This window comes from Bombina bombina, chromosome 3, assembly GCF_027579735.1.
Source record: "Bombina bombina isolate aBomBom1 chromosome 3, aBomBom1.pri, whole genome shotgun sequence".
NCBI lineage: Eukaryota > Metazoa > Chordata > Amphibia > Anura > Bombinatoridae > Bombina > Bombina bombina.
The window spans coordinates 431,298,891-431,321,157 of record NC_069501.1 but is presented as its reverse complement, the minus strand read 5'-3'; the positions used below and the strand labels follow the sequence as shown (position 1 = coordinate 431,321,157).

Below are 22,267 nucleotides of genomic sequence, written 5' to 3'. Positions count from 1 at the left end.
TTCACCATTCGTTCTAAAAGACACACATGACTTTAAGACAATACCTGAAAGATTTGTATTTTTTTTAAAAGCAAATCTTGATGAAAAAACCTATATCAGAAAGATAGTACAGTACTGTCAGAAAGGTAATAAATTGTTTTAGAACTCAAAAAGGAAACTTCAGATAAAGGCAGAGAAGATTATAACTTACTGGTGGGGAACATGGTATTATTTGATACATTTCTTTTTTAAATAATTTTAATGAAAACCGTCTGAATTTTGCATTTCTGGATATGGGGATTTGTATCAGTATACTAAACTTTCCATGACGTTATACCTAGGTAGGCTTAGGAGCATGCACGCAACGTCAGCACAGATTGCAATGTGTATAAAAATGTTAAAAGTGCTCAACACATGTGCTTACTCTTCAACCGACCTCAGTTTGTTCTCATTTAAAGTAGCCAAGTTTTGTATGTATGTCCCTATCCACCAATAGAATTGTATGTATGTCCCTATCCACCAATAGAATTGTGGGAGTTGTCAACTTCCGACAGTGATTTGTTTGTTTCTATTTAGGCGAAAAGATATAAAAGCAAAACTATTTGTTTGCATTGAATAAAAACTAAAAAGAGAGAGAGAGATGCACTCAGCTGAGACAGAACAATTGCTCTTGGGTCTCCCTAAGAGTAAAAGGGGAAACCAGACGTGGACTCCTTGCACACATGCCCTTAGAGGGATGCGACTGTACCTCACTGACGAGGCCCACAAAAGGCCGAAACGATCGTCTGGGGTTGTTGTTTTCTCTTGTTCAGAGAAGAATTGCCTGGTATTTCGGCGCTGGACTGTCATTGGGCAGGGTCAGACTGATATGCTACAGGATATTTTTTCTCTGTGAAGGGGCATAGTGTGCTAAAAGAGTATGCACCCTGAGTGGCACCCATAAATGAACAGGCACGGAAGTTTTTCTAGCTTTTGTTCTGTCTCAGATGAGTGCATCTCTCTCTCTTTTTATATTTATGCAAATTGCTCTTGGGTCTCCCTAAGAGTAAAAGGGGAAACCAGACGTGGACTCCTTGCACACATGCCCTTAGAGGGATGCGACTGTACCTCACTGACGAGGCCCACAAAAGGCCGAAACGATCGTCTGGGGTTGTTGTTTTCTCTTGTTCAGAGAAGAATTGCCTGGTATTTCGGCGCTGGACTGTCATTGGGCAGGGTCAGACTGATATGCTACAGGATATTTTTTCTCTGTGAAGGGGCATAGTGTGCTAAAAGAGTATGCACCCTGATTGGCACCCAAAAATGAACAGGCACGGAAGTTTTTCTAGCTTTTGTTCTGTCTCAGATGAGTGCATCTCTCTCTCTTTTTATATTGAATAAAAACTGACATGTTCAGTTGCTGTACTTTCATATGCCTTATAGAAATGAAGCATAATGTCTCTTTAACAAAGATACTTCAATAACAAATTTAGACAGATCTCTGTATTTAGAATATACAAATGCTGGTAATTTTCTTTAACTCAGCGGTGCCGGGCGCACACGGCATAGCTCTTTTTCAGTGAGGTTGCGTTTCCATGGCTAAACCAACAGCCGTACTAGCCATATGGCACTGTTCTGAATGCTAGCACGGCTATTGGTTTAGGGGTGGAAATGTCACCTCAGAACGCTGTGCGAGCTGCTAAGTTTAGTGAGGAGGCCGCGGCACAGAAAGGGTAAGTTTAGCACAGTTTTTATAAAGTTATTTTTAGTGATGGTAAACCAACATTTTTGGAATGCTAGGATTAAACATCACTTTAACTATAACTAATGAATTCAGTTCTTACCTTCAGTTCTTTGATGTCAGTCACATGATTGAGTCTGAGCCTAATAGCTTCCCGGATTTTTTCCACCTAGAAGAAGTTTAGTAAGGATAATAAGTAAAAAAATATTATACAACAAATCATATAATGGGCAGGCTAACCTTTAGCCCACCGATGGACCAGTCCACACTTCTATATAAAAACTAAATTTATGCTTAACTACTAAATTTCTTTCTTTCCAGACATTGAGTCCGCAACATCATTCCAATTACTAGTGGGATATTCAACTCCTGGCCAGCAGGAGGCGGCAAAAAGCACCCCAGCAAAGCTGTTAAGTGTAACTTCCCTTACTCATAATCCCCAGTCAGTCATTCAGCCAAAGGAAAATGGAAAAAAAAGAAACACAAGGGTGAAAAGGTGCCTGAGGTTTACTAAAAAAAACTGCCGATATAATGTAAAACAGGGTGGGGTCATGGACGCTCCATTTCCGGAAAGAAAGAAATTTATCAGGTAAGCATACATTTTGTTTTCTTTCCTATGACATGGAGAGTCCACAATGTCATTCCAATTACTAGTGGGAACCAATATTCAAGCTAGAGGACACGTAATGAACAGGGAAGGAGAGAGGCAGGACATAAACAGAAGGCACCACCCCTTGAAAAATCTTTCTCCCAAAAGAAGCCTCGGCTGAGGCAAAAGTATCAAGTTTGCAGAATTTGGAAAAAGTATGCAGAAACAACCATGTTGCCTTGCAAATCTGTTCTACAGAAGCTTCATCTTTAACCCTTTGAGTGCTAATGACAGCTCTGAGCCATCAGAGTTTCTCACTCTGGTGCTGACGGCTCAGAGCCGTCATGAGCACTCTCCCACCTTGAGGGAGATCTGGGGGCTCTTACTGATCCTACCACGGCGATCGTGCCAGTAGAGTTACAGGCATCGCCGGGGCTTCACGTGATGCACGGTGACGTCACGCAATTACGTGATGACGTCACCGCGCAACTTTATTTATACTTAACAATGTTAAGTATAGGAGGAGGGGGCATGCTGCTTAGAAGCCTGTATCGCCTAACCTTTCCAACAGTGTAAGTCTTGGGGGTCTGCAAAAAAAAATTTAAAAAAAAAGTTTTCAAACATTTCAATAATAATAAAAAAATATTAGCACCCAGGTGGGAAATGGCTTAGCAGCCAAAGGGTTAAAAATCTAAGAAGAGGACACAGTCCTAGTGGAATGAGCCGTAAGTCTCTGAAGAGGCTCTCATAAGCCAAATGTATCAAACTTCTCAACCTTAAACAAAGGCCTGATTCTAACCAGGGCCTGCACAAAGGCTTGAACATCTGGTAAGTCTGCCAGACGTTTGTGTAAAAGGATAGATAAGGCAGAGATCTGACCCTTTAGGGTACTGACCGATAAACACTTTCTCCAGGCCATCCTGAATCATGGTTTCAATGACTGCTTCAGAAAAACTACGTCTAGACAGAATTAGGCGTTCAATCTCCAAGCAGTCAGCTTCAGAGAATCTAGGTTTGAATGGAGGAAAGGACCTTAAAGTATTAGGTTCTAACTCTGAGGTAACCTCCAAGGGAGGTAGAGACAACATCCTTACTAGATCCGTGAACCAGACCCTGCAAGGCCATGCAGGAGCTATTAGGACCACTGATGCGCTCTCCTACGCGTGGAAGGAGAGCAAATGTAGGAAACAGATATGCCAGAGAAAACCTCCAAGGAAAAGCTAGAACATCTATCAGAACGGCCTGAGGATCTCTTGACCTTGAGCCGTACTTTGGAACCTTGGCGTTTTGGTGTGACGCCATCAGATTTAACTCTGGAACCCCCCCCTGGAGGGTTATCTGAGAGAACACTTCCGGATGGAGAGCCCACTCCCCGGGATGAAAGGACTGTCTCCTCAGAAAATCCACCTCTCAGTTGTCCACTCCAGGAATGTGGATGGCAGATAAGAGGCAAGCATAGGCTTCCACCCAATGCGAGTCAGCTCCTTCATGGCTAAGGAACTCCGCGTCCCTCCCTGGTGGTTGATATATGCCACTGAGGTGATGCTGTCCGACTGGAATCTGATAAACCGGACCAAAGACAGTTGAGGCTACACCGATAGAGCACTGAAGATAGCTCTCAACTCCAAGATGTTTATGGGAAGAGTACTCTTCCCGAGACCACAGGCCCTGAGCCTTTAAAAAAAAAACAGCACCCCAACCCGACAGGCTGGAGTCTGTAGTCATAATTTCCTAGGAAGGTCTCAGGAAGCAAGTACCCTGAGACAGATGTTACTTGACACCCACCACGAGAGAGAGTCTCTTGTTAGAGGGTCAAGATGTATCCTCTGTGATAAATCCAAATGGTCTCCATTCCATTGACGGAGAATACAAAGTTGTAGCAGACGTAGATGGAACCGAGCAAAAGGAACTCTCTGTATGAGATTGGGCTAGTTGAAAAGATGACACCTGCACTAAGATGTCGTCGAGGTAAGGCATCACAGCAATTCCCTGTGATCTGATCACTGCCAAAAGCACCCCCAGAACATTTGTGAACATTCTGGGGGCCGTGGCAAGGCCGAATGGAAGAGCAACAAATTTGAAGTGCTTGTCCAGAAAGGCAAACTTCAGATACTAATGGTGTTCCCTGTGAATGCATCCTTTAGATCTATGGTCGTCATAAACTGACCTTCCTGTACCAAAGGAAGAATGGAACTAAGTTTCCATCTTGAAGGACAGAACCCTGAGGAATTTGTTGAGACACTTGAGAGGTCTAGAATGGGACAAAAAGCTCCCTCCTTTTTGGGAACCACAAATAGATTTAAATAAAATCCTAGACCCTGTTCTCTTAGGGGTACTGGCACAATAACTCCCAGGGAGTATAGGTCCTTCACACAGCTTAAGAAGGCCTCCTTTATGTGGTTTGAGGATAGTGTTGTCAGAAGAAATCTGCCCCTTGGAAGGCAAGACTTGAATCCCATTGTGTAGCCCTGGGATACTATGTCCGCCACCCAAGGATCTGGGACATCGCGTATCCAGGGCTTTATGAAAAAGAGTGTCTTCCCCATCACACTGGAATCGGAACCTTCATGCTGATTTAGAGTCAACAGAAGGCTCCTTGTTCTGTTTTCCTTTGTTCCAGGGCTGGTTGGATTTCCAAGTGGATCTGGATTGATCTGGTTTGGAAGAGGAGGATGAAGATTTTTGTCCCTTAAAGCTACGAAAAGGAACGAAAATTAGAAGTCTGGCCATAATCTCTGAAATAATCTCCGCCAGACCAGGTCTGAACAGAGTCTTTCCCTTATAAACTAAAGTCAAAAGCTTGCCCTTAGAAGAGACATCGGTTGACCTGGGATTTAACCACAGAGCTCTGCGTGCTAGTACAGTGAAACTAGACATCTTAGCTCCCAGGCAAATGATCTGTATGTTGGCATTGAAGATAAAGGTATTGGCCAATTTAAGAGCCTTGATCCTATCCCAGATCTCCTCTACCGTAGTTTCCTCAGTAATAAGGGCCGACAAGGCATCACACCAATAGGATGCAGCACCCACCACGTGGCAATACTCGCAAGTTGCCACTAATCCTTGAAGGATGTACATCTTTTTTAAGTAAGTTTCTAGCTTCTTATCCATTGGATCTTTAAAAGAGCAACTATCCTCTATAGGAATAGTAGTTCTCTTGGCAAGAGTAGAAATAGCTCCTTCAACTTTAGAAACCAGGATATTTATCGGGAGAAGGGACTCCTGATTCCACGTGCCCTGTGCCTTCCTGGCACCACAAACTGCTCCCCAACCTGAGAGACTCTCACCCGTAGTCACAATCTCCCAAGATGGTCTGAGGAAAGATGTTCCCTGGGACAGCTGGTCTGGATGGAGCCACCAAGAGAGAGAGAGACTTCCTCGACCCATTGTCCAGAGATCAGTTGGGACAGGTCCGAATGATCGCCGTTCCACTGCCTCAGTATGCACAGTTGAAGAGGCCTGAGATGGAATCGTGCAAATGGAATGACATCTATAGAGGATACCATGAGCCCAATCACCTCCATGCACCGGGCCACTGATGGCCTTGAGGAGGATTGTAGGGAAAGACAGCTAGAGACAATCTTGCAATGCCTCTTGTCTGTTAGGAATATCTTCATGGCAATGGAGTCTATTATCGTGCCCAGGAACTCCACTCTGGTACAGGGAACTCTTTCCTTAGTTTACCTACCATCCATGAGATTGCAGAATAAGTAGAAGAGCACTTGAGTGGTCCTCTGTCAGCTGACAGGACGGAACCTGAACCAGAATGCTGTCCCGATAAGGAGCCACTGCTATCCCTCTGGATCTCGCCACCGCGAGTAGAGCTACCAGAACCTTTGTGAAGATTCTTGGGGCAGTAGCCAGCCCTAAGGGAAGAGCTACAAACTGAAAGTGCTGATTCAGAAAGGTAAACCTGAAGTGATTTGGCATGTGAAGGTAGGCGTCCTTCAAGTCTATCGTAGTCATAAACTGACCCTCTTGAACTAGGGGCAGTATAGACCTTATCGTCTCCATTTTGAACGGTAGAACCGACAGAAACGTGTTTAAGCACATTAGGTCTAGTATCGGGCGAAACGTGCCCTCCTCTGGTACCACGAAAAGGTTTGAATAGTACCCTAGACCACCTTTCTGCTAGAGGTACCGGTACAATTACTCCTAGAGAGGAGAGATCCCTCACACACTCTAGAAAGGCAATCCGTTTCTCTGGATATGATGAGAGATTTGACAAGAGGAATCTGCCCCTGGGAGAATGAGTTTTGAAACCTATCCTGTAACCCTGGGTAACCACTTCCAGAACGTCTCTCAACCAAACCTCCGCGATAAGAGAGTCTGCCCCCTATGAGATCCCAAGATGGATCGGGGGACGCCCCTTCATGTTGATTTAGTCTCGGCAGGCTTCTTGCTCTGCTTGGCTTTATTCCAAGACTGAGAGGGTTTCCAAGATTCCTTGGAATGCTCGGTCTTTGCTGCAGGTTGCTGCCGTTGGGACTTGTCCGAATGAAAATTAGGACCCTTAGGTTTGTTGTTCTTATACTGCAGTAGAAAGGTACCCTTGCCCCCGTGACCATGGATATAATAGAGTCCAAGCCTGGACCAAAAAGAATCTTTCCTTTAAATGGAAGGGAAAGCAATCTAGATATGGATGTCATGTCAGCAGACCACAACTTCAACTACAGGGCCCTCCAGGCCAGCACAGAAAAGCCTGATGTCTTGGCATTCAAGCGAATAATCGGCATCACAAACTAATTAAGGCCGTTAAGGCCTTAATTCTTTCATGTATATCATCGAGGGGAGTCTCAACCTCGATAATTTCTGACAGAGAATCGCACCAATAGGTAGCGGTTCCAGAAACCGCGGCTGACGGTTGAAAAAAGAACCCTGTGTGCTGAAACATTTTTCTTAACAGGGTCTCCAATTTCTTATCCATGGGTTCCTTAATCGACAAACTATCATCAAGCAGGATAGTGGTGCACTTAGCAAGCATGGAGATAGCTCCATCCACTTTAGAGACAGATCCCCACAATTTTAGGCTGAAAATCTGGAAACGGGAACTATTTTTTAAACGAAGAAGAAGGGGAGAAAGACAAGTCAAGTCTCTCTCACTCATTCTTAATAATCGCCATCTTTACGGGAACTGGGAAAGTATGGGGCACTACCCTGTCCTCAAACTTTATCAAGCTAAGGAATAGAAGGTTCCTCAAGGAACTTCGGTTTCCGGAACCTCTAGAGTCGCTAATACCTCTTAGCAAAAAGCGTAAGTTCTCCATCCTAAACCTAAAGTCTGGTTCCACCGCAGCCGGTGGTTTAGAGGCCACAGATTCCAACCCAGAGAGAGTGTCCTCCGAAGTATCGTAATCCTCAGCATCAGCGGATAATCTAGTCTCAGATACATCCAACGGAGTAGATGACCCCTGGGAAGGATAGCAATGTTTAACCTTTCGCTTGCGCTTGGCAAGGTAAAAAACACTAATGACCACAGATACCGCAGTTTGTAACTGTTGAGCAAAATCGGGCGGCAACATGGCCCCTCCCGCAGGAGGATTAGAAGTGCACTGGGAAACTGCATGTGTAATCGTAGATGAGTGAAGGGAAAGCACCTCACAGGATGGAGACCCCTCAGAGTTGGATGGCTCAGTGGTACTAAACATCTAGTTTCTTTTAGATATCACTATTTTATCGAGGCATGTAGAACATAGTTGAGCAGGTGGGTATACCGAAGCCTCCTCACAATAAACACAGGCATTAGATTTAGGTAAAGAGGGAGTAACCTCTAACGTATCAGAGTCCTCCATAGCTTGTGCCTTTAATAAGGACTATAGAAAAAAAAGATTAAAAACGGTACCTTTATACTCCCAATGGCGGGGGCACTCACCACCTCCTATGACCCAGGTCCACAGAGAACTCTTTTCGTCTCCTGCAACCGACGGTCGGGAAAAGGAAGAGAAAAGCCACACCCGGTCACATGGAGTACCGTGCAGGACCACCCCTGCAGCCAAGAAAAAGCACGCCAACTAAAACAGTCTGCACAGTAATCAAAAGGAAGGAAAAGCCTGACTGTTCCACATTGCTAGAGCCACATCTCACACATGTCGTAGCAAAACACACAAAGCAATCATGTATACATCCCCCCTGTTCAAAAATCACCTTCTGAAGATATAAACCCTTGATTCTATACAGATAAAGGAGTCAAACTGTGAGCCTGTCTTCTTGCGTTATTACAGATATAAAAATGAAACAATCTTACCAGAATTAACGCCGTGGAACAGGAACACGGCCTCAAGTTTGACAGTGTGAAGCATCACTCTAACATGGACTTGAGTGAAGAAAGCAAGCATTGAAACTTATCAACACTGATTGCTTTAGGAGCTGTTAATACGACTCTGGATGGTTTTGCAGAAAGACTCCCTGTATCGCCAGACTGTAATATTTGTCAATGCTCTCACTGAGAGGCTGACAAGACTACTTAAAACTTTCCCATTCCGAAGAGTACTACCCTCCATAAGAGACTACTCTGATCTTCCGACACTTCTCTGCCATCCATTGGTAAGACAATCTGAGCCTCTAAACATAGGAGGCATTTATCCACAGGCATGGACTGTTCTAATTTTGGGTCCATTGATAACAGAATAAACTCCCTGTCATGGACCTGTAGGAAAACAAAGAAACCAACTCTGACTTATCTCAAAGGTGATGCAAAGTGTTAAAATAAAAGGACTACCTTGCCACCTTTTAACTACTTAAAAGTCACCACTACTCTTACTGAAGAGATTGACGTGGACACAGCTAGACCCCAATCCTTGCTTGCAGGGAAAAGTACCCATAAAAGGATTAAAATCTTCAGACACCAACTTCGCACAACCTCCATTGACAGAGGCAAAAGAGAATGACTGGGGATTATGGGTAAGGAAAGTTACCCTTAACAGCTTTGCTGGGGTGCTCTTTGCCTCCTCTTGCTGGCCAGGAGTTGAATATCCCACTAGTAATTAGAATGATGTTGTGGACTCTCCATGTCATAGGAAAGAAAAAGGTTTTTAGTTTGTTTTGTTAAATAAAATTAAAAAATAAGATTTTTCCTTCTTTACAGCCCCCCCAACAAAATAGCTTAAAGGGACATAAACTTAAAAAAAAAAACAAAAAAAAAACACACGCTCTAATTTACAACTAATATCTAATTTTTTTGTTCTCTTGGTATCCATTGTTGATAAGCATGACTAGGTAGGTTTAGGAACTGCCAATTGGTAGCTGCACATATATGCCTCATGTTACCTTTGTGTTCAGCTAGCTCACAGTAGTGCATTGCTGCTCCTTCAACAAAAGGATACCAAGAGAATAAAGCAAATTAGATAATGGAAATAAATTGGAAAGTTGTTCAAAAGTGATTTGAATCATGAATACAAAAAAAAAAAAAAAAACACAACTTAAATTATGCTTACCTAATAATTTTCTTTTCTTCAGATGGAAAGAGTCCACATCTGCATTCATTACTTTTGGGAATTTAGAACCTGGCCACCAGGAGGAGGCAAAGACACCCAAGCCAAAGGCTTAAATACTCCTCCCACTTCCCTCATCCCCCAGTCATTCTGCCGAGGAACAAGGAACAGTAGAAGAAATATCAGGGTGAAAAGGTGCCAGAAGAACAAAAATAACAGATGCCCCACAGAAAAAATACAGACAGGGAGCTGTTGACTCTTTCCACCTGAAGAAAATGATCAGGTAAGCAGAAAATGATCAGGTAAGCATAATTTAAGTTTTTCTTCATAAATGGAAAGTCCACAGCTGTATTCATTACTTTTGGAAAAACAATACCCAAGCTATAGAGGACACTGAATGCAAAAATCGGAGTGTACAAGAGGCAGTCCATTCTAAGGCACCTGGCCTGAAAACCCCTACCCAACAAAATCCTGCTTCGTCCGAAGCCGAGAACAACTTTCAAAAAAAGGAAAAGGCCAGAGGACACTGACCCACAGATAGTCCACAGCCTTTCTAGAGACCGCAGGAACTAGACTTGACTGAGTCAACAGCCTCCAAGAGATACCATCCCCAGCAGTCGGTCTCCAAACAAACCCCTTACTAAAGAAAGGGCACAAACTACCATATTCTTCCACAAAAAAGAAAAGGCAGAGCGAAAACATGATTTTACTTGTAAAGCGCGGCTAATTCCCCTTAATGGACTCAAGGCGCTGCTTATTTTATCAACCTCAAAAGGAAAAAAAGCTGAGTAGACCTCGCCAGGGATTGAACTTGCAACCCTCGGTTTGCTGCAGTGCAGAGTAGCCACAGTGCATTAGAATGCTGAGCTAGCTTCCAGCTAGCATAAGGAACTCCAGAAAAAAACCCTAAAAAGGGCACCACGAGTCCTAAATAAAAACAGAGCAAAAACCAGAGAAACCGGGTAAGGCTACCAGAGAAACCGGGTAAGGCTAACAGAGACCCAACCAGTCTCATAGAAACAAGGGGAGGCAATGCCCAGACCCCAGAAATACAGAAACCATAGGATAAGGCTGGGAGTCTGAAACAGAGAGAGGATCTTCCCCTAACACAGTGGAACCGCACTCTAGAAAGCAACTGAAGACGAAGGTCCCCAAGTCGCAAAAAGGTATCTCAGAATACCAAAATATTCAGAATGAAAACTTGTGCAGCAAGCTCAGATAGGTCTGACGAGCAACACCTGAAGCAAAAACACTGCACGCTGCAGTCATTTAAAAATGACTAAAACTTAAATACTTGCAGGGCAAGCAGAAAACAGCTTAAGATAGGATCCTTCAGATTGCTAAGTATCCACTAACCAGCGGATAACGTCACAGGCTAAGAGCAGCCAGTCCTTCCCGCAAATCTTGAATGTGGAGAAAGGAGAAACCTCAAAAAGGTTTACTGTACCTTGAATGCTCAGAGGACAAAATAGCAGAGCAACAGATCTCAGATCCTGCTCCAACACCAGCCCAAGCGACAGACATGTCTGATAGACAGGAGGACAGAAGACCCCAACCACAAGCCCCCAGGGAATGGAAGAAAAAAGGGGGGACTCACCCACCCCAACAGAGCTCTGGTGCCAACCCAATCCGCTCCTCCAAAATAAGGCAATCCCAAGGAGAACCCCCTAGGACCTGGAACAGAGAAACGTGCAATAGATCGGTAGGAAGACCTGTCACAACTCTTAGACAGCCTCTACGTAGAGAGACCAATTTCCAGCAGGTGGAACAGAGCCCACAGAGCAGCAGAAGCTGCCCCTTACAGAAATAAGTCACATGATCCAACCTCCTACACACAGGGCAGGACAAGGACCCTCCAGAGAGAGGAAACCCCAACTCATAAGCAAGATAAACTATCCCCTCCACAGGGAAGAGCACAGATAAGAACAGCGTACATGTCCACAAGACATGAAGCCATAGTATGATCAAAACACGGATCGAATGAAAAATCATTCAGACACCACTGTTGACCCAACAGAGAAAAAAAACTCCCCATAGAGGAGCACACACTGTCCGAAGGACAAGTCAGGCCTTAAAAAGTTTATAACCAGTACCCAAAGGTGGATGAGAACTCTGGCCTACCTGCTTGCAAGCCCAATGAGCTAGCCCCTATGTCGCAACATAGGGTCCCTGAAAAAAACTGGGTCGTCCCGAACCAGTCCATCGGATCATAACACTACAAGTAAAACATTAAAAATCAGATGCGCCCATCGAATTAAACATACAGAGTGACAAACTTATGTCTCAGTGGTTACCCTATGAGGGCAGTGATGCTAACCGCTAATAAAATATGTGCAATCAAAACAACCAAACAACAGTATCTATAAAAATAAATATAAATAAATCTGAGGTTTATAACCAAGTTTACTAGCAACCACAATAAAATTAAACATATCTTATGCAAACATTGGTACATTCTGCGGAATGATTCTATTTTAAAGAATATTTTGGATGAATTTCCTGTATGTACTTTTAAGAGAGCACCGACACTCAAAAATAAATTAGCCCTGAGTAAGGTGGTAATGAATAAATACATCAAAGGGAATGATATGAGAATAAATAGTGAAAATTGGCCTATAGGTAAAAGGGGTTTCTTTAGGTGCAATCGATCCAATTGTGGGCTTTGTAGTCACACCTCAGGAGACAAGTTGAAATTTAAATCTTTTTCTACAACGGAAGAATTTGAGATCAATTCTCGATTCACGTGTGATACCTGCTATGTAGTTTATCACCTGGAATGTCAATGTGGGGTTCAGTATGTAGGGAGGTCCTCAAGACCCCTGAAGAAAAGGTGGGGGGAACATAACAGGAATATCAAGAAAGGGATAATGAATCAGTGTCCCACGACATAGTATCCATTGTCATGATGGACAAACTGACCTATTTAGTATCTTTCCCTTAGAATATATTGCCCCCAAGTGGGGCAGAAATCGTTTGATCCATTTAAGACAGAGAGAGACTTTCTGGATTTGGAAACTTAAGACCCTCGTACCGCACGGTCTTAATCAAAATGTAGATATGGCTGCTTTTAATTGAGTTATCCAAATTGAGTCATGACATAACATTAGCTAGCTCATGTCTTATCACATCTAGTCTATAGGATGTTCAGTTATATTGTTACATTAGTTGTCCATTGGTGGGGATCTTTACATTGTATAGTGAGTTAAGTGTTGCACGGGGTATATTTATATTAGCTTATTATTATTATATACCTAATTTGATTATTGATAAGACCAATGCCCCTTTATGTTTTGATCATTCAGATGATAAAATATATTTTTTTATTAATAAATATTTTATATTACTTATTCATTTAATATGTATATTTATTGTTTTTATATTGGTTAGGCTTTTTTTAGGTAAATAATTGTAAATGTGTGAAGAACTTTAAGACATCCAATCAGCACCTGTTGTGGACTGTATCGTTTTAATTGCAGGTCAGCGATGCAGTCTCTTACATTTCATCCTTTTTAGAAATCCAATTTTATTTTGGGTTGGAGTGGATAGAGGAATGTTGGTCCCATCAAGTTAAGCAGTCTATAAGTTTGGGTTGCTTTGTGTGTTGGTCAAGGTTTTTTACGGTGACGACTGAAAAGCAAGTCTTTAGTTAATTTGATTGCGGCAATCGAGCATTCAATTCTACACTGGCAAACACCGCTAGCAAAATATACTGTAAACATTTAAGATGTTACCGATTGGTCAAGAAGGAAGGAGTAGTTTACCAAGCCCCTTTTTTGTCCTATCGGCAATTTGCCGTTTTTTCGAACGGTTCTGATTGGTTGTTTACCTGTAGGGTTGTTCACGCATGCGCTCTATGTCGAGCTAGACGCCGACTTGGGCTTTATAAGCTGTGTTACTGTCTATTGAAATTACACCTGATGAAACGGTCATAGGTACCGGGAAACGCGTTGTGGCATAATTGTTTTTAATAAAGACATTCTTTTATCAGTAACACGGCTTTTTTAGCATTTATACTGTCACCTCTATCTGCCGATGTGGATAGTTAGTTCTGGTGACAGCACCTTTGTTACCCCTTTTCTCTTTATCGGAGATTGCCGAGATTTGCCTGAGGAAACAGTGGTCTGGACAGCTGTGAATTGTCCAGGAGGTCTTTGTGGCACTTATCAAGTGCTTACCACATTGTGAGTATATTTCGCTGTTTGCGCATGAGTCCCTTTACTCACTGATATACACTATTGTGGTGCCTGTGTGTTCTTATATCATTTATACAGTCGCAATTGGAGGAACAGATCTGCCAATACAGCTTGCTGGACGGCTGCCAATTGTTCAGAAGGTTTTTGTGGCTCTAGTAAGTAGGAACCGTTATTTAGGGTTCTGGCTGCATATATCACAAACGGTACACACTATTTGGCGCCTCTTCTCTTCTTCTTTTCTACCCATCAGATCATAAGTCTCCAGACATCGAAAAAGGATCCAAGACAAGAACTCCAGACCCGGGACCCAGAATCGTCCTAGAACGAACACCCTCAGGGAACACAAGATACCCAATCTGAAGCAATCAGACCTCATAGGGGATAAGAACCGGGAAACCCAGAGAACGGGTAAAGGACTCACTCATAATTCCCAGCCCAAAGGGAAGAGAACACCCTTAACCGGCAGGTCAACACCCCCCGAGCAAGGTACTAGGCCGTGAAAAAGTCACACAATTTCTCTAGAGCCCAAAGGCCCAAAAGGGCAGCACTAAGGGAAATGAAAACGAGAACAGAGTCACCCGAAAGAGTAGAAGAAAGGCTAGTCTCCATAATCATTTCAGATTAACAATCCAGAGGACCAAACCCAAGGGAGAAGAATGCAAAGCATCCCACACCCAGGCAGAAAAACATCCCCTAAGCAAAAAGCTTGGAAAAAGAGACAACACCTCCTATCGCCCCCCGATATAAAGACAACTAACTCCTGAAGGAAGACAGAGACTCACGGCCTTCACTTCCCAATTAAGCGGCCTTAGCCGCCACAACTGGACAAATTCCATAAAGTCTCGACCCAAAGGAAGAGAACCTCTAAAAGGAATAAGTCCTAAAAGGAAACTTCCAAAGAGACCATGAAAGGCAAAACCGTAAGAACGGCGGTATGAAGGACCTAAATCCTCCAAGCCTCCTGGCCCACTAGATTGAAAAGGTAAATGAGGACTGAACCAATCCCCCATGCCCCTAAGCAACAACAGACCCTCAAGTCCTCTCAGGATGCTAGTTAAAGCTTGTAAAACAAGACAATCACACAATCATATTGTGATCACTGGGTGCCCTCACCGGACCAACCGGACATAAAGTGCCATGTGTCTGGGTGCAAATCCTTCAGTCTTAGAGGCCTAGTTCAGTCAGGACCAACCTGAAACCAAGGGCCTCAGCACTGTCAAGGCCACAGAGTCTCCCCCGATGATGAAGGGATAATGAACAGTCAGACAGACCTTTGTAAACAGAGCAAACAAAATCGCGAGTATGAATTCCAGAGAGGATAGTTCCCGAAGGAATCACACCACAACATGAGCTTTAAACCAAATAAAAATCATCCTCACCAGATAAAAATAAAAAGATAAGGTAACCCGTAGGTTATCGCCCAGGAAGAACGGACAGACCCGCAGGACCAGCCCAACAGGGGTCCGAGACTTCCAAGCTCAGAACTGGAAAAGGATACACAAATAAAGACTATAAGATGATAACTTCATCCCCTTATGACTATGTATGCAAGCCAGTTGAAGAGTAAAACTGAGAATCCCCAGACCCATTAAGAGTGGGATCCTCCAGCAATGCCAAAAACATGCCTTAGGAGGAAACAAAGGCGCGCCAGTCTAACGAAAGGTGCAACATACCTCCACCGGGAGACAAGGAAACACCGGCCCCGAAGGTTGACCCCGAGACCTCAGGGGCAGTCGCGCCCCCGCAAGGCTGAACTGGGCAAGGCGATCACAAGCCTGACGAGCCCCGGTTAACAATATCGTAAGCACACTCCCAGGAGGAGCAGACGCACCAGCGCCAAAGATATGGCCATGCAGAACCATGTCGTAACCTCCGGTGGGAACAGGCCACACTCCCTAGAAAGAATAAGTAGCGTTTAGGTAACCTGCATGCGTAGTAAGAGTTGATGCTAGGGAACTCATCTTGTGAGAAATCTAGAATCCCCAGAGATGGATGGCTCAGTGGGCACCCGATTCCGAGGAACAGAGCACTCAAACGGCATTCAGAACATAACTGATGGGCATTTATCACCCGGGCCAATTCATATTCTTCGCAAGAAGTAGAGTCTGAATCAGAGATATCCGTCTCCAAGAATCCTCCATAACTGGGACACTGCCCTCTCCAGAGAACCAGACACCAATGGACCAGGATTTCTCCATCTTTAAGTGGTCAGGAAAACAGAAATGGGGTCACAAGGTAAATGCAGTCCATGCAAAAGCGTGCCCGACCGAAAAGGCCGCATCACTACACATAGGGAGTTATGTTCCAAAATAGCCATGAGCTGAAGCAACACTACACAGTAGCAGACAGAATTGCATAACAAACATGATTATAAACCTCCCTGTTTAATAATACCTTTCAGGAGATATTAAACCTTGATTTCTAGATACAAAAATGAGCCTCACTGAGACCCTATGTTAAAGTTATCCCCGAAAGTTTGTAGCCCCTCTCGGATAAACAGGAACACGGCCCTTCAAGAGTGACAGATAGTAGCGTCGCCTCTGCCATGGACTTGAGAGAAAAAAGCAGGCAGCAAAACTCGTCAACGCCGATTGCTTGTGGAGCTGTTAATATGAGTCGGGATGTTTTCACAGGTAGACTCTCCCTGCATCTCCGGACCCTAAACCTTTCACCCATGCTGTCACTGAGAGTACTACCCTCCATAGGAGACTATCGAAAGCTTCTGACACTTCTCTGCCAACCTTCTGGGACGAAAGGCAAAGAATGACTGGGGGATGAGAGAAGTGGGTGGAGTGTTTAAAGGGACAGTATACACTCATTTTCATATAACTGCATGTAATAGACGCTACTATAAAGAATAAGATGCACAGATACTGATATAAAAATCCAGTATAAAACTGTTTAAAAACTTACTTAGAAGCTGTCAGTTTGGCTCTGTTCAAAAGGTAGCTGGAAAGCCCACTGCAAGTGGCATTTAGACACTCCCCTCCCCCTTCTTTTACATATGAAAAGACCCTTTACACAAACAGGAGCAAGCTGGAGAAGGTAGCTGACAGTATTCACATAAAACTTTGGGGCTTGGTTAGGAGTCTGAAAATCAGAGCAATGTTATTTACAAATAAGCAAAGCTATACATTTATTTAAAAAAAAAACCTTTATGGGCTATATAAATAGATCATCTACAAAACATTTATGCAAAGAAAAAATGAGTGTATAATGTCCCTTTAAGCCTTTGGCTGGGGTGTCTTTGCCTCCTCATGGTGGCCAGGTTCTAAATTCCCAAAAGTAATGAATGCAGCTGTGGACTCATCATTTATAATGAAAAAAGTTCTGTTTCAGGTCTCTTAACCCCTTAAGCCAAAACAACAACCTATACTACATATTAACAGACTTTCTGCCAGTACCTAAGATGGTGGTGACGGAGGGAAGAGAGCTGCTAAGGAGGGATCGGGTAGGAATCAGGGGGTTGGAGGTTTCAGGTGTGAGGGTAATCTCTACACTAAAGCTAAAATTAGGCCTTACAAGCTACCTGCTTAATCCCTTCACTTCAAGGAATAGAAGTGTGGTGCGCAGCTGAAATTAGTCATGCATACCTGCTATTTCTAAACAAAAGGGGATCCCAGAGAAGCTTTTACAATCATTTACATCATGATTGCACAATATATATATATAAATAATTTTTCTATTTCTGTTAAAATGGAGTGGTAGCAAAAATGCTACTAAGTCTCTAGTATTTTGGGTAAGGTCTTCTCTTAAAGTCCAGGAAGTGGAGGGGTTAAGTGGCTTTATTCACTGCAGGGAGTGTTAATTGTAGTAGGAAATCCTAACAAACTAAATCCTTAAAATACACAAAAAAATTAAAATGTATGCTTACCTGATAAATGTATTTCTTTTGACACGATGAGTCCACGGATCATCTTAATTACTAATGGGATATTCACCTCCTGGTCAGCAGGAGGCGGCAAAAAGAACCACAGAAAAGCTGTTAAATATCACCTCCCCTCACTCCCAACCCAGGAGAAAAAGAAATTAACAAGGTGCAGAGGTGTCTGAAGTTTATAATAACCAAAAAATCTGTCTCATAAAACAGGGCGGGCCGTGGACTCTGTGTCAAAAAATAAATAAATTTATCAGGTAAGCATAAATTTTGTTTTTTTTTATGACACGATGAGTCCACGGATCATCTTAATTACTAATGGAAACCAATACCCAAGCTAGAGTACACAGATGATATGGGAGGGACAATACAGGGAACCTAAACGGAAGGCACCACGGCTTGAAGAACCTTTCTCCCAAAAGTGGCCTCAGCCGAGGCAAAAGTGTCAAACTTGTAGAATTTTGAAAAAGTGTGATGAGAGGACCAAGTTGCAGCCTTGCAAATCTGTTCCACTGAAGCTTCATTCTTGAATGCCCATGAGGAAGCAACAGCCCTTGTGGAATGAGCCGTACCTCTCTCAGGAGGCTGCTGTCCAGCAGTCTCATATGCAAAACATATGATACTCTTCAGCAAAAAAGAAGTAGCTGTAGCTTTCTGACCCTAACAGAAGACTGGCGAAAATCCTTAGACACCTGCCAATAAAATTTTAACCACATCCAAATTATGCAGAAGCTTTTCCTTCTGAGGAGGAGGATTAGGACACAAGGAAGGAACAACAATCTCTTGATTAATGTTCCGATCCGAAACAACTTTAGGAAGAAAGCCCAATTTAGTACGTAAAACTACCTTATCAGAATGAAAAATAAGGTAAGGAGAGCTCTGACACTCTGCGAGCAGAAGAAATAGCAACAAGAAATAAAACTTTCCAAGATAACTATTTAATATCTAAGGAATTAGGGGTGCGCATTTTCACTGTTCTCACGATTCGATTACGATTTTCATGGTAACGATTCGATTCAGCGATGCATCGCGGTGCATCACGATTACTGCCCATGATTTTCATGAACTTGTTCTATTCCATAATATATATATATATATATATATATATATATATATATATATATATATATATATATATATATATATATATATATATTTTGTGACAGAAAGCAAGGCCTGGTTATAAATGGAAGATATTTAAGACCAAGCATTGTACATGCTATTTCTCCTTTCAGTTAAAACCCCAGGGAGAAAGAGTGTGTATTTGATTATGCAGTTGATAAACTGTGTTCTGGGTCCCTGGGGTTTGGGATAATTGGAGAGAGGGTGGGCAGCTAATCACAGGTGTGGCTAATTAGAAGTTGTGAGGGTTTAAATAGCAGCCTCACTTAGGCCTTGGGAGAGAGTTACACAGCTACAGAAGCTGGTGTGTGTGTTTGTTACACTGTGTAAAAGACTTTTGTTCCTGTGAACTGTAAAAGGACATTTTTACAAAGCACTTGTGGAATGCTGTGAAGTGCTGGGACACATTTGAAGGTGCTTGACTTTGCTGCAGAGGAAGGATTTCCCTCTTTTGAAAATGAACTGCCTGTTTGTTATTGCTGTGAAAAATAAAGCCTTTTAAACTACAGTGGACTGTCCTGTGCTGCATTTGTGCCCTAGAAGACCGTGGTTAAAAGTGGTCCCTGTTACAATATATATATATATATATATATATATATATATATATATATATATATATATATATATATATATATATATATATATATATATATATATATATATATATATATATATATATATATATATATATATATATATATATATATATATATATATATATATATATATATATATATATATATACACTGTGTATATATATATATATACTGTGTATATATATATATATACTGTGTATATATATATATATATATATATATATATATACAGTATATATATATATATATATATACTGTATATATATATATATATATATATATATATATATATATATACAGTATATATATATATATACTGTATATATATATATATATATATATATATATATATATATATATATATATATATATATATATATATATATATATATATATATATATATATATATATATATATATATATATACTGTATATAATTGATATACAATACAGAGCACCCAAGACAGAAAAGAGGTGAACTAAACTGCACTGTAAAAAAACAACTTATAGCAAACAGTGCCAGTCTGCCCCATAGAAAAACAAGACACTTTATAAAACCTCAAAGGTAGATAACTGTGGGAGAGTAGTAGCGGAGGGAGCCGCAGATTTGCTGGGACTCTTACCTGACCCCCGCTGTATGTGAGGAAATGGAACACTCTGGTTTACTCATCGCTCCGTTTTTAAAAACTTGACTGTTGTTCTGTAGCCAGCCACAACATAAGCCTTTCCAAGCCGCCTCCTCCCGTGTGTGTCAGTTCGCTTATTCTTGTATTGCAACTAGTACTGTAAGTTTGCCCTCCCTTCACTGACTGCTGCTTTATTTAATACTATTGGTAGTACTAGCAGTCAGTGCCACTGCCTATCGCTGTTCTACGTAGTGCAATATTGTGCACGTCAGAGAGAGGCTCTCGGAAGCCAGTGTCACAGGAATTTATATATGGTCAAAAAGCCTTATACTACTGCTAGTACTACCAATAGTATTAAATAAAGCAGTAGTCAGTGAAGGGAGGGCAAACTTACAGTACTTGCAATACAAGAATAAACAAACTGACATACAAGGGAGGAGGCGGCTTGGAAAGGCTTATGTTGTGGCTCCAAAACAAAAGTCAAGTTTAAAAACGGAGCTAAAGACATTAAGGTAATGCTCCAAAACATGTGAAAGCGCGAGCATTGCAGACCTCCGCACATAATAGCAAAAGTCACAGGATATTACTCTATTATGTTCTAGCCGCTCCCTTAGCAAGTAAAACCCACCATAATTGCTTGGAAGCTGCTGCAGTGCTTTAACTATTCACCTTTTGAGCAGCTGGAGTGTGATGGCTGACCAACTGCTGTTTATCGCAATAAGGCTGTCTTCATGCCACAGCTCTGCCACTATCAGTAGCAGACAGCGTAAGTACTACCAATAGTATTAAATAAAGCAGTAGTCAGCGAAGGGAGGGCAAACTTACAGTACTTGCAATACAAGAATAAACGAACTGACATACACGGGAGGAGGCGGCTTGGAAAGGCTTATGTTGTGGCTGGCCCATGACGTCACTGACTCAACATCGATTTATATCTTCACTGCATCGATGCAGAATCGTTCACTGCTGCATCGTGATGCATCGTGGGGATGATTATTTTTGACATCCCTATAAGGGAATGCATAGGCTCAAACGGAGCCCCTTGAAGAACCTTAAGAACTAAAGTCAAACTCCATGGAGGAGTAACTGGTTTGAACACAGGCCTGATCCTAACCAAGGCCTGACAAAATGATTGTACATCTGGGACATCTGCCAGACGTTTGTGTAACAAAATAGATAAAGCAGAGATTTGACCCTTTAGGGAACTTGTCGACAATCCTTTTTCCAACCCCTCTTGGAGAAAGGATACAATTCTAGGAATCCTAACTCTACTCCATGAGTAGCCTTTGGACTCACACCACTAAAGATATTTACGCCATATCTTATGGTAAATCCTTCTAGTAACAGGCTTACGAGCCTGAATCATGGTCTCAATAACCGATTCAGAATAGCCCCGCTTGGATAAAATTAAGCGTTCAATCTCCAGTCAGCTTCAGAGAAACTAGATTTGGGTGAAGGAAGGGCCCTTGAATTAAAAGGTCCTTTCTCAACGGAAGTCTCCAAGGTTGCAGAGACATTTCCACCAGATCTGCATACCAAATCCTGCGAGGCCAAGCTGGTGCAATGAGGATCACCGATGCCCTCTCCTGTTTGATTTGTGCAATGACCCGAGGAAGAAGAGCAAACGGAGGAAAACAGAATTTATGCTTACCTGATAAATTACTCCTACGGTGTGTCCGGTCCACGGCTTCATCCTTACTTGTGGGATATTCTCTTCCCCAACAGGAAATGGCAAAGAGAGCACAGCAAAAGCTGCCCATATAGCCCCCCCCTCTGGCTCCGCCCCCCAGTCATTCGACCGACGGTTAGGAGAAAAAGGAGAAACCATAGGGTGCCGTGGTGACTGTAGTGTTTAGAAAGAAAAAATTTGAAACCTGACTAAAAGCCAGGGCGGGCCGTGGACCGGACACACCGTAGGAGAACGAAATTTATCAGGTAAGCATAAATTCTGTTTTCTCCTACATTGGTGTGTCCGGTCCACAGCTTCATCCTTACTTGTGGGAACCAATACCAAAGCTTTAGGACACGGATGAAGGGAGGGAACAAGTCAGGTTACCTAAACGGAAGGCACCACGGCTTGCAAAACCTTTCTCCCAAAATTAGCCTCCGAAGAAGCATAAGTATCGCATTTGTAA

General features: G+C 42.5%; 1 protein-coding gene across 1 annotated transcript in view; it reads right to left on the bottom strand.

Moving 5' to 3' along the window:
* MOV10 (Mov10 RISC complex RNA helicase) overlaps positions 1 to 22,267 on the bottom strand; it is a 349,433-nt gene that overhangs the window by 107,057 nt on the left and 220,109 nt on the right. Inside the window, exon 16 of the mRNA XM_053706650.1 lies at positions 1,803 to 1,868. Within this exon, the coding sequence (XP_053562625.1) occupies positions 1,803 to 1,868 (66 nt within the window). The remainder of the gene's footprint in view (positions 1 to 1,802; positions 1,869 to 22,267) is intronic.